At 39.7% G+C, this 18,916-nt stretch overlaps 1 protein-coding gene across 1 annotated transcript; it reads right to left on the bottom strand.

Moving 5' to 3' along the window:
• CLUL1 (clusterin like 1) lies at positions 1-11,124 on the bottom strand (the record flags this gene model as incomplete). The annotated part of the gene is made up of 7 exons (XM_082317256.1): positions 1-168; positions 1,296-1,510; positions 3,008-3,145; positions 4,398-4,842; positions 6,796-6,963; positions 9,555-9,703; positions 11,022-11,124. 7 exons carry the CDS (start codon positions 11,122-11,124, stop codon positions 1-3), a joined length of 1,386 nt encoding a protein of 461 aa, XP_082173382.1.
• Positions 11,125-18,916: the final 7,792 nt, after the last annotated feature.

The following is an 18,916-nucleotide window of genomic DNA, read 5'->3' as shown; positions in this document are numbered from 1 at the left end:
TTAAAAATTCTGCTTGTATAGTTGCAGTGCTTTCCCAGCTATGTATTCAATGAATTCAGCACTCTTTGGGTCTAAGTTGGGAGGAACTTTAATGGTGAAAGTAGGTGAAGTCAGAATATTCACGTCTACCATGGTTTCATTTTTGCCAGAGGGATCCCCAGGTACCACCTAGAAGAGAACAAATCAGTACTTTAGACACTACAAACTACTGCGTACTTTCAGTTTTGTTTATACCTACTGTGCCTACTGTCTTTAATAGGGGGAAATTAAATAGAGGAATGTTTTAGACTTGTCTACTTTCTTTGAATTGTTTTCTTCTGAAAAGACAGTGGGTGTCTGAATTTATGCCAAAGCTTATTGTAGGCGGTAGGAAGAGCTGACATGGCACTACAGGACCATATTAAAGAACAGCATATTAATATTTATACCATGTACTATATCTATAACGGGTTTCTGATCCCCTGATGAAAACTTGTGTGTGAGTCGTCCCACTAATTTCAAGACAAAAGTTGTGTGATTGAAGTTATGAATTCCTATATGTTTTTCTAAGCCAGACTTAGTTCTGTAGCTTTATTTTTCTAGAGCAGATAGCTCAGACTAGGTTGGGAAAGCGTGCTTAAATATTGCCTGTCCCCTCGTTCCTGATTTTGTGATTTTTGGTGGATTGCATAATCATTTCATATAAAGTTTTGTAGTAATAGTAGTACATTGGATTTCTGAGTTGGAAGGGAGAATAGGATTTGTCCTTCACCCAGGAAAATGGGTTGAATTTACCTTGGATATATTCTTGCGTGCGAGATACTGTCAATCGTGATGTATTTATTGGAATATTGACAGTTACTCTTAAAGATACGCAGCTTCCAATGCAATAACCTGCATAACATTTGCCTTCTTTGAGCTTTGGGATATATAGGTACAGACATAGACATATAGCTAGATATTCAGTGGTCCAGTAAGGATGTGTTACTGACTGGTACAGTGAAATTTATCTGGGAAGGTAATCTGAGGCCAGTTAAAGCTGCTAGTGTCAATTTACTCTTATCAGACAGTGATTCAGGTTAGCCTGTCAGCCATCCATCAGACTAAAAGGATTTAGGATTTCTAATCTCTGGAGTTTCAGCTCATTGAGGGATTATCAAGCATGCATAAATTTAAGATGAGTAGGAACTTTGTGTTGTAAAAACCAAACATTACACGTGTACAAACATCCACAATCCCCAAGAGCATAAGTTATGAGCAAAGCGTAGGTCAAAGACAGCACTGTGCAGTAGTTGCCTTTGGAAGATAACCCTTACCTTAACTATATTGAAAATGTTTTCTGGTCCGATGGTCATATTGGATAATTCAGACACCCACCCAAATCTTTCTTTCATTTTGTTCAACAAGTAGGAAGTGTCTTCTGTATGACGCTGAACCACCTGGAGAATCTGCTCATACTGCTCCCCTGAGAGATTAACCAGCTTAAAGGCTTCATCAAACTTGATGTGCAGTTCAGGAACATTTGGGCAATCTGTTGGAAAAGACAGCCAGCATGAAGCCTATAGGAAAGTAGTATGCTTTCTACTTCGTCTTTTCTATCTGAAGTACAGAAAACTGTAAAAAAGTTTAGCAAGGGGGCGTGTTTTGGGTTGGTGCTTAAATAATGCTGGAAAAAAAAGAGTAATTCTTGCTGACCTATTTTGATAGATTTAGTTTAGGCTCATAATGACTAAATGGATTAATTATCCCATTTGCTGTATTACAATGACTTACCAAGTACTTTAAGGTTTATTTCATGGCAATAGATTTTCTGTTATGCTAAATAAGAACTGGTAGATTTTACATATAGCAACTTCATAATCTCCTTATACATTATCTTTTGTTTTAATTGCTCATATTCCATTATCAAGCCTTCCAAGTATATAGGTTATTAAGAGAAAGCCTGTAATGTATGTTAGTATTCCTGTTGAGTGCTAAGGCCTAATATTTATCTAACAATAGCTAGACATTATCTGACTAGTATCATCTGCCATGAATTCAGAACTGAAGATTGCTGGTGTTTTCTTTACTAAAATATGGATTTTAAACATTATATTAAACCTATACAAAAATTACTATGGAAAAATTAAATTTATTCTCTGTCAAATAGGACTGTCAAGGGACACCTTCAGGCTGATAGTACAGTAACCACAGATACAAATTGGTATCTGTAGTACACAGTTGTAGACAAAAAGATATTTTTAGTGAGATGGAAGTGGCCCAATATTCTTTTCAAAATGTGTCATTGGATCATTAATATTTGCCGCACTGGAGATATTCTGAAGACATATGGGTTTAAGCATATTCTGTGGCTTTTAAGACCTAAATAATTCTGGAAACACAGATGTGTTATTCTGCAGCAGGAGTCCTGAGAGCAGTTCTAGGTGATGCAGTCTGAATTTTTTCCAGGTGCCCATGGAGAGTGCATGGCACAGCTTTGCCATCTCCTTCCGTACTGACAAGCAGTCCCCTTTGCGTCCTTCATGTCAGCCCTGTTTCCTGACGTGGTTTGACGAAGAGTAATTGCAGGCTCTTCAGCGCTTGCTTTCCTTGTGAGGAGCTGAATGCTACCTGATGTTACGTCTGGTTGTCTGCAGGAGAAGCGAGTGTCAGGAGTTTGAGCTTATCCTCGCTTTCTGCTCAGCCCTTCTGCACCCAGGCAGGATCGATTACTGCCTGACCTCTTGATTCTCTGCAGGATGGCAACTCTAACAAAATACACAGGTATTTTGTTATGGAGCGTAGAACTTCTCTTTGGACCCCCAGCGGTATGTTAACAACTGAGTTATACTGACACTCTGTGGAGACAGTGGGGAAAGGTAATTGAAATCATCTGGAATGAGGAACAGTGTTTGTATCCGTGGTTACAGGTAAAAACTCAGTGATGGAATGTTAATTTCAAAAATATGGGAACAGCACAGTAGAAAATGACAGCCTCAAAATGTACAAACCAGTGATCAACGCATTACAGAAAAAAATAGCTATTTACCGTGCAAAAGATTGCCTTGGCATTTCTGACATCTCTCATGAAACTGGGGGCATCCAGAGGAGTTCTCCCGAAGCTCCCTGCACAGAGGCCTCCGGCGCCCTGGCACAATTTTTGAGAACATGCCACTTCTGTCAGGATCTAGAATGAAGTCACAGTATTTTTAGACTGCCATTAAGCTTAAGGTCTTGATAAATATACATTTGTTACCTACTCTGTGTGCTAGAATATAATTTCTTGCCCTTAATCCAAAATATCCGGCATAAATCCCTCCCTCCCCCCTCCGAAAAAAGGAATAAAATATTAAAAAGTAGAAGTCAGGAGAAGATACAAATCATGTTTTCTTTCAAGGAATTCATGCCACTATACTATATTCCCTTATAAAGGCACAGTAGTGTATTCCCCACTAATAGCCAAACAATTGCTAATATTATTACACATTATTTCTAAAACATGTGAGTTCTGGTAAGATCTTTTTGACCCTTAGAAGTCAAGATGTTTCATAATCATGTACAGCTAGATGAGAGCACAGTACCAAAGCTTATTTCTGAGGTCATGATACAGGAAAAATTAAAAAACACTGTTGTAGAATCACTTAACTTTGTATTTCGTGATGACCATATAGTGGTTATGTCACCTACCACTCAGAGTTACAGCATGTGCTTACTGTGATCTCCTTATAAATAGGCACCAGCATGTATTTGAATGTTTTTCTACTTGCATTAGTAAGATACGAAGGAGAAGGCTTATTTGTATTCTAAAAGTAGACCAAGGGTTGTTTCCTCTGTTGAGACTTATCACCTGAAACCAACGTTATGCCCAGAATTTTTCTGGTCCCTGGAAAACCTGATGGCTGGTCTGTGTTTGATTGGCATACTGCATTGCTGTGGAAGCCTAGAACAGGGCTTGCAGCTGTCTGGGTGAGCTTAATGTCTTTTGACAAGGGCAGGGATATGCCTTGACATGTCATAGAATTACTCTGATTTTTTTAGAATTGGTGACATGTCAATATGATATGATGCGTATCATATCCTGACAAATGCTGAGCTCAGACCTGTCAGTCAGCCTTATGAAAACCCGGATCCGTCAGGAATTCAAGTGCTCCTGAGGAACTCCTGCAAATGCTTCGAGAATTGCCATGAAAATCAGGCTGTGTAGGACCCATAAGTTCCCCTGGGATATTTCGTTGAGATTTCTAGCTGATTTGTACCTTTCAATTTAACTGATGAAGTTATCCTTGAGCCATGCGTGTTTAACCAAGAAAGCCTCCAGAGCTTCCACACCGTATCTCACACTAACATACCTCAAACGGAATCATTAACCATAGTTTAGAAATCCCAGGGGGGTTTGATATCATTGACAGTGCGGTTGATTTTCATTTTCTAACACTTGCCTTTGGCTTGTTCTGGCACATCTCTTCTATTATCTCTGTATTCATCAAATACTTCGGTAATCACCTCACTGACACCTTCAAACACCGTCTTACTGAAATCAAAAACTATCTGTAAGAAGCCAGGTATACCCCAGCCTTTCTGTAAGCCGTCGTTCCTGGTGATGTCCTCAGGTAAAGCTGGCATGCTGGGGGACTCATTCATGTCCAGATCAGACATGAAATACGTCTGAAAAGACTGGTCAAATTCTTTTTGCATCTGCTTGAAAAAAATGAAACTTCTGTCAAATATTGAGCCCATGTCTGATAATAGTTGGCTAAATAAATCTTCCATTTTTACTAGCTGAGTATCCTCTTTCTCAGGCTTTTCATTAAACTGGATGTCTTTTCCTTGATCCTCGTGAAAAGTAAAAATGAGTGGAGGTATTTTCCTCAAAAAATCTTCAACCTGTGTGTAAGAAGGAGATAGGTCAGCTGCCTGATGAGTTACCAGTTTTTCATCTCTCAAGGAAGTGGCTCTAATTTTTCTCTTTCAAGTACCCATAGAAACAATGCCCTCTTAATAACTGCAAACACAGCATATTTTCCGAAGTAATTTAAGTAGACTCTAAGGAGTGAAAGTACATTCAGTCTCAATCATTAGCTCCAGATCAGATCTGGAGTAAAAGGTTTGCCAGTTGGCCTTTAATCTGTGGAGGCTCAAAGTTAGTACTGGCGTTTGGGTTTCTTCCAACAAACAATTTGGACTTTATCTTGGAAACGTTTCTGTGGTACTTATGTGCAGTGTAGGGAACAGAAGGCAATTGTTCTCGCTGTGATCTGTAAACACCCTACCCTCTTTCACCAATGGCCAGGTCCTCACGTGCTTGTGCAAACTGAAACCCATTAAAATCAATGAAGCAGTGGCCCAGAGTCCATGGTTTGATGATGGAAGAGACTGCGTGTCAGCTCTGCTTTGCGGATTTCCCAGTCCCTGGGTCTCAGCCACTGGTTCCCTCCTCCGTGCTTGAACGCACTACCTTCCACCCGAGCAGATGCAATGTTTTGTGGAGCTGCACTTCATGGCATTAGAAAACTGGTAAGGGCTAAGAAACACCCTGCTGAACACATACCTATACCTATGCCTATGCCTATGCCTATACCTATACCTATATCTATACCTTTTTCTTTTAAAATCAGATCAGCTGCTTGATCTGACCGCTAGTGCAGCTCAGAGGGAGGGTGAATTGTGAAACGGCACTGCAGGAACAGCCTAAGCCAGCATTGCCCCTGCTGCCTGTGTGTCATCAGCCACAGATATCGTCTTTGTCCTCTTTTTTTTTAAAACTATTTAGGTCACAGCACATTTCTTACTTTGAATGCTTCATATAAACCATATAGCTCACTGAGGAAGTTACCAAGAGGGTCAAAGACAGTGACAGTGCAGTATTTAACTTTTACTGCAATAATTTCAACCTGACATCCACAGAGTCTTGAAAGTCTTGAAAGAGATACATTTGAGGTATCCATGAGAGGTATCTAAAAAGCCAAAAGTATCACCAATAGTCTTAAATTTAATATCTCCCACATTTTTACCTGAATAAGAATATGCAGAAATGTTAAACACCTTTGCTCTAAAGCTTGTTGCTTCTGAAACACACCGCATTTAATTTTTAAGTTATCCTATTTTTCAGTGCCTGAGAATGTGAAAACTAGGTAATCTGGCTAAAATTTCAGTACTGGTAATTGCACAGTTTTGGTTGTTAAGCTGCACTTAAAGCATATGCCCAAATAAAAAATGTGATTACAATTTTGTTAAATCTTAGAATAATAATAACGTGCCAGCCAGGAAAGCATATTTTCTTTCCGGTAGAATTAGAGGAATCTTCTTTACTGATAGTTTCCTTTGTTAAAAAACAATTAAGCATTTTAAAGCTATTTTGTTACTTAAAGAGCAGATTTAAAATAAAATAAATATAGGAAAGAATGATATTGTATAAGTAGGTGATTTTTTCCTATGGAATTTTGCTAACTATATCTACACTTTTAACTCTGCTGATTTTCAGATGGACCATAAAGAACCCATGTGGTATTTTTCACAAGCAGTTATTGAGCATCTTAATGCAAGTCCTACTGTAAGAGACAACACCGTATATCTGGAGTGACTGTTGGAGTCAGGGGAATAATCAGTGTCCATGGAGTCACGCCAGGGTGCAACCGAACTCATTTTGGCTCAGTGTTCAATGAACATAATTGCATGTAATCTCTGCCATATAATTTCACATTTCCAGGCCCTCCAAATCAAATTAATTTTAGTAACTTGATATAACTGGCAGATCTGGGTATTGAGAAAATAAGATGTGCTCTCTCTAACTGTTAGGTGAACTCAGGAGTATTTCCCAGATATAAAATTTCTTCCTACCTTTCTTCTAAATGTTGGCAAACCATGTTTGCAAGTTGTGTAATATCTCATGCAGGTACTTTCTAAACAAGATTCACATTCATCCCATAAATTTTTCAAGGATACTTGACATTGTCTTTCTTCTTCTTCTAATCTTTCCTTTACTTCATCCATAAGTCGCAAGGCTTGCTAAGTAAGAAAAAAGATTCAGTTGAAGACAGTTTTCAGATTAATATTCTAAATACTTATCCCAGTGTTGACCACTCATTTTGGCTATTTATTGTTTCTTTTTTTGCTAATCCCTAACCATTAGGGTAGGTTGTCTTCTCAGGTGCGGTCACATGTGGAGGGAACTGAAAATTGAAAAGCTTTTCCTTATAGGGTTTTTCTGATGCCGTTCTCTCAGAGAGAACAGCCTACAAAACCAAATGGATCTCTACAGTCTACCTGGATCTTTGAGGTTATGAATAAAACCACATGTCTTTCTGTGCACGAAGCATTCAGCGTCTCACAGGGTCATGTGCTCAACTCGTATAGTTTTTTCTCCATATCATATCTGCAGTATTCATCTGTTCCACAAAGAGCCCTTTTTTTGTTGCTTTGCTCTATTCTTTAAGGGACTGATATTTCATGAGGCTAGGTCCTTGCCATACATAATTCGTTCTTTGATGCAGAAATACGTAAAAAAGTCTAGCATTTCCTCTGTTTGGAATTCTACTAGTCAAAAGACTGTAGTGAGGGGGTTTCTTCCTGCTCTTGTGGAAGTGAGGCACTTCCTCCATGCTGAGGGGAAACGATGCATTTTACAATGCTGCCTCTGTTTACTGGATCATTCTTCATCAGGTAGAGCACAAAGCTGAGCAGATCAGAAGCAGCATTTTAGAATAGACTTGGCAATGGAAAGACAGAAGAGTTCTTCCTATTGAAGTAGGTTGCACATCATGAATTTCTTCCTGCAAGTACAAGATATTTTGATACTTTAGGTTTCCAGACAACATTCCAAGTTGTTCCTAAGTATGACAGAAACCTTTTAATTGGTCAGTCTTATTCCTTTCTGGCAGCATTTCAATAGGGAAGAGGCTCACAGAAAAGAAAACCTCTGTCACAATGTGGTTGGCGGAGACAGGAACTGTGGTCTTCATAGTCTATGTTTATTTTCTGATCTTTCTAATACATTTATTCAGTGTTTTATGAACTCTCACTGTGGATGTAAAAGTTCTGTGTCAATGAAATCATCCAGTAAGAGCTAACAACAGCGTAGACCATGGGAGTGTACTGGTGTTCCTGAAGATGTTAGAAAGCTTTCAGGTACTTTTTGGCTTGCTAATACAAATAGTTTAAACTAACTACCAGATGTTGAGCCAAGAGGGAATTTTCCTTCAACTCCATTGCAAGCAATAGTTAGGATCTTTGTATTTTTTTTTAAATATACAGTAATCTCTATTTCTCAGGATCATCTGAGCACATGGCTCTGAGCCTAGGCATTGCACTAGGACATTGGAAATTCCCCGGAACCCCGTACTTTCTCTAGAGCACATTATCATTTGTCGCTTTGATATTTTTCCAAAGGTCTGAAGTTTGCAAAGAAAGCTGGGCAACATCTTGTGGCCTGAGGTGTGTAAAGACATGCAGGGCAGAGCTGCTGGACCTTCCACACAAAACAGCTTTATACAGTTGGTTGCAAGTTGCCTTGGTGTGAATTCAGTGAAGCAGGGGATTTCTAGAAATAAGCAGTAAATGCGATACTTTATTCAACACATTGCTGTTGCAGCAGCTCTAGCTTCTGGATGTTAAAAAACTCAGCTTCTCTCTCCAAAGTAATGTTTGAGTCCACATACAGCATTTAATGTCTCCTTTACTGCAGAACTTCTGTATCTCCACATGGTGGTCACCATCAGCTCGACTACGCCTAGGCTGCTGCTGGTTACCTCCCAGCTGCGGAATAAAATGAGAGCGCTCAAATCTCAAGGAAGGTTGTGTCAGATAACATGTTTTACCTTGCAACCAGGATGGGCTGAGAGAAGGTAACTTGCTAACTAGTGGTAACTCAGCTGTATTTTGTCTAGTGCTCTCTCTTTCCGTTTCATTTTAGAATAGCTTAGGCATTCAGCCGCAGGACAAAAATAACAGTATGCCACTCAGTAAGGAAGCTGTATTTCTGAGGAAAGACGGAAACTCTTCACCTCTAGCTTTCAAAAGAACTGTGCAATCTGGAAGAGGCACCAGTGAGGCAGGCGGTGCTTTTGTTCAGTGCTTTATTCCAGCACGGTCTGAAAGCTTCCCTCAGGGTTGAAGCCTCAGTCTGCCAGGGTCCTGCCAGCAGGCAAGCTCTTTCTTAAGCAATTGGCAAATATAAACTAATGTTTTAACTTCTTCTGAAATGTGAACATCCAGGTTCCTGATAGGCTAGAAAAGGATATTTATTGGCCCAACTTCTGCTTCCAGGAGACAGGCAGTGAGAACTTCTGTAGAGGTGCCATGAGAGTTTCTCCCACTAGTGAGAGAAAGGGGCAGAAGCAGATTTGCTATCAATCCGGTGACCACATAAAGAGATGTATGCTGCTTAGAGTGTACTTAAAATATGTGGTTTACATTCTTCCCAAAAAAGGGGAAACACCAAAGGATCCCTTCTGGGTTGCTTATTGGCCTGAGCACCATGGCATGCTGTACTACTTCCAGGAGGTAGGCTAAATCCATGTACCACCTGCCTCATCTTTGATTAAAAATTGCCACAACTTAACAAAAATACAAACAAAAAAACCCAGATGCACTTCAGTTACCTGTTTTTCTTCACTGCTCTTCTTCAAGGTTTTCATCAGATCTACGTGCTTATCTTCATTTCTTTCCATCATAATTTTCATCTGCTTAATACCAGTCAAAGCTTTCTTTACCTCTTCATCTACATACTTCTCTCCAACTTCAGATAATACTAAAAAAAGCCAAATTATACAGTGACTTAATCAGATTTTAACACTATCACAAATTGTCATGCACTGATGGCGAAGGAGAATGAAACAGCTCTGTTTCCCTACAGTTGCAGAGCCAAATCTTGAGATAGCGAATGCTGAATAACACAGAGCCAAGACGATTTCCATCAGATAAGAATCTAGCCCAGAGCCTTTGCCGGTGATCAGCTGTGTGTAACTCAAGCTATATACTCTTCTGTTCCACTGCTAATCACTGAAGCCCATAACAGTTGAGGCTGGAAGGCAGCTCTGGAGATCACTGAGTCCAACTCCCCTGCTGAAAGCAGGGTCAACTAGAGCAGGTTGCTCAGGACCTCATCCTGGGTTTTGGATATCTCCAAAGATTACTCATCAGTTTTCTAATGACATAACCTATATATTTATCTTTGATCTGAAAGAAACCTGTGACATCTTCCCCTTCCCCATTTTGAAAATGTAGATTACAGGTGCCTTCAACCTGCTTTCATAACAATACAATCTCTAGACTTCCTGTGAAGTAATGACCACAGAGTTTTGGTGAAAGCCTGGGTTGGCCCACACGTTGCACCTTGAAGCTCTGCATGATTGCCTATCCTTTAGCTGTATTTGTTCCCTTTGCAGAAATACCCTGAATATCACTGGAGCTATACAAACCAAGTAAAGAACACATCACCCTGAGACTACCAAAAGCACATGTCAGTCATTTCTTCCTTTATATGTTTCTTTCCCTCCCCTAACTTTTTATTTGTTGCAGAAATGTTATTAACGTAGACTGAAGCAAAGGAATATTTCATTGCTGATCCTCTTGGGATTCCTATCCACAAAATAAAGCCATGCTTAAAGGTGAATATATGCAGAACAGCTTCTTTTTTCTAAATTAAGTCATTTTATGTCAATTATTTGTAATAACCATCTTTTCCAGCAAAGTATATAACTGTAGAATAAACATTTTCAAAGATTATCTAAACAAACAAAATAATTCAAAGTCTGTCGAATTGAATTTTGGGTTCAGTTTATATTCTAATGATCTATGAGGGACCAAATAACCTATGAAAATGCTGTAAATACTTTTTTGTAAGGGGATGCTTATCTCCCCCTTTACTTTCTCATCCTGGTTGTTCTTATCTCCCCATTGTGTGTGTGGGGGGGTGCATGTGGTCAGCTGTATGATGCGTTCTAAGTGCCATACATGAAAGTGGATCCTCTTGACGCCAGTGAGTGTGGAAGTCAAAATGTGCCAGGACACTGGAGACCTGGGCCCAGGGGCTTCCAGCACACCCCTGGTAAGAAAAGCATACATACGCTTCAGGTTTTCCTGGAGATTCATTTCTTCCTGCCTTGTTGGTGCACACTGATGACCGTTCAGCCATAGCACATATATTATAAATAACCAAGAGGACTTCATGTTCTTTCTGTTAAAGAAGCAGGTCGGTGCAGTTAAATGTAAGCATCTTCATGATGCTCAAATGCCTAGGCATAATGTTTACTAAGTATTATAGAAGTTCCTATTAATTTTGACTTTAACTATGGTTTCTGAGATCTATAACATGCACCTAAATGCTATTGTTAGTGAAAACACATGAGTAAGGAGCTTGACCTCATTTGTAATTATCTATTCAGACTAACTAGATGAATTCCACTGAGTTTGCACAGTGGTATAACAGAATCAGGACATATATATATAAAACCGAAAGCTTATGCAGCTAAGTCTGTCCCTTTTCTACCTTGTGAAACACAGTAATTACCTATCATCTCACACTATATGTTCTTAGTTCATATTATAAATGCATCCATGCTAAACATTACTGCCAAATTTGAAAAGGGAAATTTCTAGAATGTTGTCCCCTTCCTTGTCTCCAAACATCCAATTCCTTTCATTGTCCTTCAGAATAATGCTTAATATAGCAGACACAATAATAAGTGTGCCAAGAAATTGGCAATTAGATCAGTTTTGTAAACAAACACATCAGCAATTGAAAGAAATTCCTACAAAATAAGGGAAAGATGCCATTTGCTTTATTTCCCTCCCAAGAGTGGTTAGAGGAGAAAGGTTTATTTTTTAGAAACTATGCAGCTACACTTTATAGTTCTCATCTGATTAAGTAAACACAGTATTTAAGTGCCTTCTTGTTAGCCAGTATAACCTTCTTGGAGATGCAGTTATCAGCTGCAAGTGCGTATGTAAATTAAGAGCCTGGATTTATTTATAGCCTGGATTTACTTCTATAGTTACTTGCATATTGTACCTCTACGTTTATAGCAAAAGACCAATTAACTTCGCAAAGAAATACAAACCCATTACCAAAGAAAAGTAAAAAACCCCCAACATATTTACCATTAATACTGAAACACCTCCTCTGCAAAATTGCTCCCTGCGTCAGGAAGGGGTCGGGCTGTGTTCTGATCTAATTGCTGGGAGTGTCAGGGATTTTGCTGTGTTCTACTTATCCGATGAGAAGGTACTTAATCCTATTAACGGGACGTTTTGTCATTAGGCTGGAGGATTTTGCGTGTATGGGACTTCATGCTCATCTCTGTGGGCAAAACCACTAGGGGGAGCGTTGGGCAGAATTGCATAATTTGATGTAATTTGGATCCGCTATTTTTCTGTAGTCGGTAGCCTTTCGTCTTACTAGCTCTTCCATCATCTTGCTTTTTACCTTAGGAGACATCTGCAGGTTAGGTTCTTCGTGAAATTGTTACCTAACTGTAACAATTGTTTGGCTAAAAATAGCTTCGAACATTTAATCTCTTCAGTGTAGTTTTAGTTTGCTATAAAAACCACTGGATTACGTAATGGCCTTCTTCGTACATCTTCTGAAGATGCAGAAATCGAAAAAAATTCAGGAATCCAGATGCAGGCTGGCATCTGAGTAGATTCTCAGATAAGTGAATTTTGGCATTTTAGACATCATTATACTTGCTAATGTTTTGGGTGTTTGCCGTCTTAATGATTTTCTTCAGGTAATCCATGTGTGCGAAATGTGTCTGGGATCTGACCTGCATGAAGTTTTGGATACTTTGAAATGATGTATTTAAATACTAACAGATGCTTGATATAAAATATGGACAAGTATTGTTAGCAAGTCATATCCCACCTTGTGATGTTCAGCAATAATGCTCCCTTGAAGTCAAAAAGGAGATGGGGAAAGTAGATGTCTGTAGCTCATGGTCTGTAACAACACTTTTAAAACGTCCCATTCTTTTTTGTTTACCTCATAGTTCATAAAAGCCAATTGATGATTGATGGTTAAGATCTAGCATGATTAATGCTGCTTAGGCAAGAGATTTGAGGGTTTTATTTTTAAACATGTTATCAGGAAGAGTGGAGAACCCGTTAGCTCTAATGAGAACTGCAAGTCCTCAATTTGCATTACAAATTAAGATAGCTTCACTCTCATTTTCTGAAAATGATGGAGGGGAGAGGAATGTGTTTTTTGGTTTAATATATATGAATTGCTGGCTCACTGAAATGCTGCTAACTCCTTGACCAAGACTCATCACTACACAAAAACCTTTGAGTTCTCTTTTTTGGCAATACCAAGCAAGGCACCCTTGCAGACTTCACAGTCCCCTGGCCAGACTGTTTGTTAAGCACTCCTGGGGCTTGGGCTGAAGTAATAGGGGCAGTCTGTCTCTCTGGGCTTCATGCTTGGCTCAGGATAGAGAGTAAATGGAAAATACATTTGCACAAAGGAAGTCAGTCTGTAATTATTACAGACACTTGTGAAATGCATGTTATTAGCCTACATGTGTAATGAATCCTAGCAAAGACTTTAATCTTTCACTGCAAGGGTTTGCCCCCTCATTTTTGGCATTTATCTTTGCTAATATTAATTTACTAGCAAAAGTTGCTGCTGGCCTTTCTGGACCTGACTTGATATAGAGAAAGCTTTACTTGATCCAGAGTAAAAAGGGCAGTTTCAACACATCACACATAGTTCACATGAATTTGCAAGAAAGCAGGCGGTCTCAGCCCTGCAAGGAGGGAGAGCAGCACCCCTGCTGCAGGGTGGGGAGGCTGGAGGCTGCCTCTGGTACAGATCCCACGACTTATTTTCAGAATTGCCCATCTTCTGAAGGTCTCTGTGGGTCTCCGGTCAAACACACTCTTGCACCTTGCAAAGTCAGTCCTTAAGGGAAATCTGTACCGATGCTAATGCTGAGACATGGAGTCCTGGTGGGTGTCGGGCTCCTTTTCTCAATTCAGTTGATTTTGAGCATTGCAAAGTGTGTTGCATTATCTTAGATGTTATTCCTTACACTTTATTATAACCACTATGTAACCACATGGAAATAGGCATTATTTTATATATATATATATATATATATATTTCTTTTTACAAAAACCACCAAATCCTAGTTCTTTGCTCTCATGTTATTTCATATATATCTAATGTCTGAAAGAGGAGGTCTAAGGAACCTGAGGACAAAATTGTCGAGAGCTAGTATGCCTGTTAGAGTTAATCTTGGGCTTAAATTTAACCTTTGAAGTGCACTTAGGAACCCAACACTCTGTTCTTGAAAGGCAGTTATTAGTCATGCTCACTCTGGAAATCTTTTCCTCTCTCATTTCCGTTTTGAATTTAATTAAACAAAAATCTCACCAATTGTACCTTCAGGTTTCATATCAAATATCCACTCTCTTTTCTTTTAACATTCCAAATCTGATTTGCAGTGACCTGTTGTGGAGAGCTCCAATTCTTATCTCAGCTGCCATGTTCAACAGTTTCCTCTGAATTTGAGTGCTTCGATCAGCCATAGTATGCCATGTCATGACATTGTACTGACATGTTCATTTTTTCACCGTCTAATACAAGCAGATGATTCAGTGCTCACTGTTGCTGTTGCAAATTTAGAGGTACTCTTCTAATATTGAATCACACTGAAGACAGTCTGAAGAAGGTCTTGTGAGCAAGTTTGAGAAAGTGTCTTTTTCCCCACCCCAACTGTTATTCCAGTACTGCTATATTTTAATTGAAATTAATATGTATATATCAGAAAAAAATAAGGAAATAGCTTGAAAAGGATTTCAGTAAAAACAGGCTTTTTGGAAGATACTGATAAATTGAAACAAATAATTGTAACGATACAGATGATAGACATTGAGCTTGAACCTAGCTGAACTTGAGCAATGAGAGTTGTAGCTGCTTTGTGGCATTACCTTCTGTCCTGTTGGATGACCTCCACAAATGTATAACATTTTTTCACAATGTACTGTGACTTCTCCCTTTTTGTTGATCCATTCCACCTGGCAGGATTAAGCATCAAGAAATATGTTGAAATGGAATTTCCTGTGTTATACATCAGCTGTAGGATTTTGTGCCAGTTATATATTTACACAATTATTTGCTGTTTGGAAGAGTTGTTTCCTACTATGTATTTTCATATTTCTTTCTGTGCTAGGCCAGTCATATAATGGTCAGGCTGAAAATACCTGTACATGTTTATAGACTCTATGAGTCATGCAACGTGCTACATATTGACGCTAAATCTCTTGATACTTTTATGAAATAGTCCCCAGTTCTACAAAATCTTAATTAGCTTTATTTGTAAGCACACCAGTCGTTCCACTGCTTTCCATTGAAATTAAATCCTAGCAGGGGTTTATGGTGTAATTACATGGCTAATATAAAGCATGCACAAAGCTTTGCTAACTGTCAGTATGGGTTTTAAGGCTATAGAATTGAACTTTTGTTGTGTGAAGCTTTTGTTTTGTTTTGTAACCCTCCTTCAGTTTGTATTCAGTCTGTCTTTGAGCTCTATCTGAGCAGCCAAAGTTAGGAACGAAGGCTCCTTCTTTAGCCCAGAGAGAAAGGCAAGCTCCTGCGATGCTCTCAATCATGCTGGAAGGCCTCAGACGAAGGAGCTGAGGCTACCCTGAGTTAGACAGCTAGAGTTAGTCTAAGCTACACATCTTGCAAAAATACCAGCTCAGGCCCCAAAAGTAGCACAGCTGCGTTAGCATGACAGGATCCCAAAGTTCACGAGCCCTGCAGCTCAGAGTCAGGCCGACACAATTACCCTGTCTGGAGGAGGGTCAGGCAATGCCAGGTCAGGCCTCTGCACTGTGCTCAGCACAAACATGAAATCAGCTGAAGGCATGAAATCAGCCTGCATAACTTAGAGCATCACGCTAAGATTTAACGTGGCTTTATTTAGAACTATGAAGGCATAGCTTTTGAGGTCAGCAAGACCATGTTCACAAGGTTTAGCGTGCTTTAAAATATATGAGCCTTTTCTGATTTGCTTTTGCTTGTCTATCCATGGACACTCAGAATGACTATTAAGTGTGGAAAAAAATCTTCCACCTCACTGCTGAATTTTTTTCCAAGCCCTCCAGGGCTTTGACACGAAGTTCTAAATACCAGTCTCAGCAGTAACGTGACAACTGCCGTTCACAGGGGCATGCAAAGTTTCTTCATGCCTTATCCAGAGACGTTGCAGAAGGGACTTACTGTGCCTGTAAGTGACACTGAACACTGTATTTGGGAAGACAAATCTACAATGTAAAAGAATATAATTAATTTTAAGGAACAGAGAATTAAAACCTTAAAGTTGAATGTAAGACAATACGAAGCTGAAACCTAAAAATTATGCAGTTGTCTTCAGAATTTGTGCTTGGGATATCAGCTAACTATTGAACTTGGAGTAGCACTATTACTGATGTTGTGTTATCAGCAGGAGATATCAAAGTCAGTGCAAGGATAACAAAATGAGTTAGAAACAATTTATTGTAAAGCTATGAAGCAAACCTGCATGGTACAGTTACACAAACAGATTTCAGGAAGCATTTAATATTAAAATGCTGAAGGTTCGAACCAGATGTTTTGCAAGGATTTAGTTTCAAGCTTCCCTAGGAACATTAAAACAAAAAGTTTTATTGCATGCAGACATGTAATATATCAGCTTTCAGCCTGCAACTGAAAGGAACAGGGTTCCTTGTGTGTTTTCATCTGCTTTGCTTAAGCATATCTTCGTCATTCAGCTCTGTATCAGCTAGTTAAAAGAGTGGCTGCTTATTGGAAACAACTCTGGAGTTTAATGAAATTAAGATGACTGAATTATCAGTCTGTGAGGTGCTGAACAACTCGGAGATGCTGCTAACTGTCCTAATCTGCTGCTTTCTTGAAATGTAATTGAAGGCATTCAGGATAGGGCCTTGATAATATTCGATGAAGAAACTGGAAATTGCTTTGGTGAGGAATAATCCTCTGGCTAGTAACTTGGCATCTTGCTTCTGCTGCATTTAAATGGAACCTGCTCCAGTGCCTGTGGGACAGCAAGCCCAAGGAGGGATGTCTGAAGATAAAGCTTCCTCAATACAGCCGATAATAAGACACATGCAGTCCCCTTTCTTGCAGTAGCACATAAGTGGAGGAAATAAAGCTGGAATGCTGCCTGAAGCTGACTTTTTCTTCATTTCAAATATTAGGGACAATTTCTAAGAAGAGCCTTACTGCAATTAGAATTAATGACTTCATGCTTCTTAGAGTTCTTGCTTAATTGCTGTCGCACATGTTTTTACAGCTGTCCTTTTATATAACTAGTACACTGCCCCATGCATCTGCCTCAGTACTCAACGCTTTTAAAGCATTGTGAAAAAACAACATTAATCACGGAGACCTGACAAATGGGAGGAGAATAAAAAAGAAAAACTGAGTTCAGAGCAAATGAGAATTAGAAATGAGACAAAAAAGGCAGAAAAGGGAAATGAAGGTGAGATAGGAAAGACCACAAAGTACCAAAATGTCAGGGGAGACACTGATGAGAATAGTCTCTCCAATTGGAAGTATATGAAGTAAAATACACTTCTCTATCCTCTACGAACAGCTTATTAGTTCTTGCAAACAACAGAAGTGTAGGAAGCCCATGAAGATGCACATGTGGCAGAACAGAACAACTATATAACCCTTGAAGTCCTTTCTCATTCCTCCTGTTTCCTTCTGCTCTGGTACGAAACCATTCTGGCAAAGACTGGGGGATTTGCCCACACTTCAAGTTGCTTAATATGTTTGCAGGCACTGTGAAATACTAAGCCTTAAGAAAAGAATTATGGGATTTATCAGTCCAGCTTTGAGTGTGCACAGCGTATGCACCTCAGCTAGTGAGTGATCTAGGTTTTCTTCGTAGCCAAAGAAGAGGTCTAGGCTAAGCTGCAATTTAACCAACCTACTGTAGACCTTGACCTCAGAGTTAGATGAGTTGCACTTTGGAAGGCACGGTTTTTCTCCCCTGACTAGTAAGTGAACACAGCAGAATAACCTAAATGTAGATCTCTAAAACTGGGACAAATGAATCTCATTGAGGTGACATGCAGTTTCAGTATGACTTGGCTTGTTTGTGTTTGCCAGCAGCATCCTGAGCTGCATTAAGAAGAAGATTGCCATCAGGTCAAGCGAAGTGATCCTTTCTTTCTACTCAGCACTGGTGAGGCCGCACCTGGAGTGCTGGGTCCAGTTCTGGGTTCCCCAGTAAAAGAGACATGGACACACTGGAGCAAGTCCAGTGCAGGGCTATAAAGATAATTAAGGGACTGGAGCATCTTTCATATGACGAAAGGCCAAAAGAGCTGGGACTCTTTAGCCTGGAGAAGAGAAGGCTGAGAGATCTCTTATCAATGTGTATATATACCTGATGGGAAGGAATGAAGGCAAGGTAGCCAGGCTCTTTTCAGTGGTGCCCAGTAACAGGACAAGAGGCAATGGGCACAAAGTATAACATTCAGATTCCATCTGAACACAAGAAGACACTTTTTTACTGTGAGGATGGTCAGACACTGGAACAGGTTGACCAGAGAGGTTGTGGAGTCTCCATCTGTGGAGGTATTCAAAACTTGACTGGACATGGTCCTGGCCAACCAGCTCTGGGTGGCCCTGCTTGAGCAGGGGGTTTTGACTAGATGATCTTAAGAAGTCTTTGCCAACTACAACAGTTCTGTGATTTCCATGTTTATTCAGCTCTGGGGCTCCCAGTTCAAAAAAAACATGGATGTGTTAGAGCAGGTGCAGAGGAGGGCCACAAAAATGGTCAAAGGGCTGGAACACCTGTCCTATGAGGACAGGCTGAGAGATGTGGGGTTGTTCAGCCCGGAGAAGAGAAGGCTCTGGGGAGACATTATTGTGGCCTTTCAATACTTAAAGGGGGCTTTAAGGGAGATGGAGAGAGACTTTTTACCAGGGCCTGTAGTGACACAA

This window comes from Platalea leucorodia (genome assembly GCF_965183815.1).
Source record: "Platalea leucorodia genome assembly, chromosome: 1".
NCBI classification, from domain to species: Eukaryota; Metazoa; Chordata; class Aves; order Pelecaniformes; family Threskiornithidae; genus Platalea; species Platalea leucorodia.
Note: the sequence above shows the minus strand (reverse complement) of the source record. Positions and strands in the feature narration are given on the sequence as shown.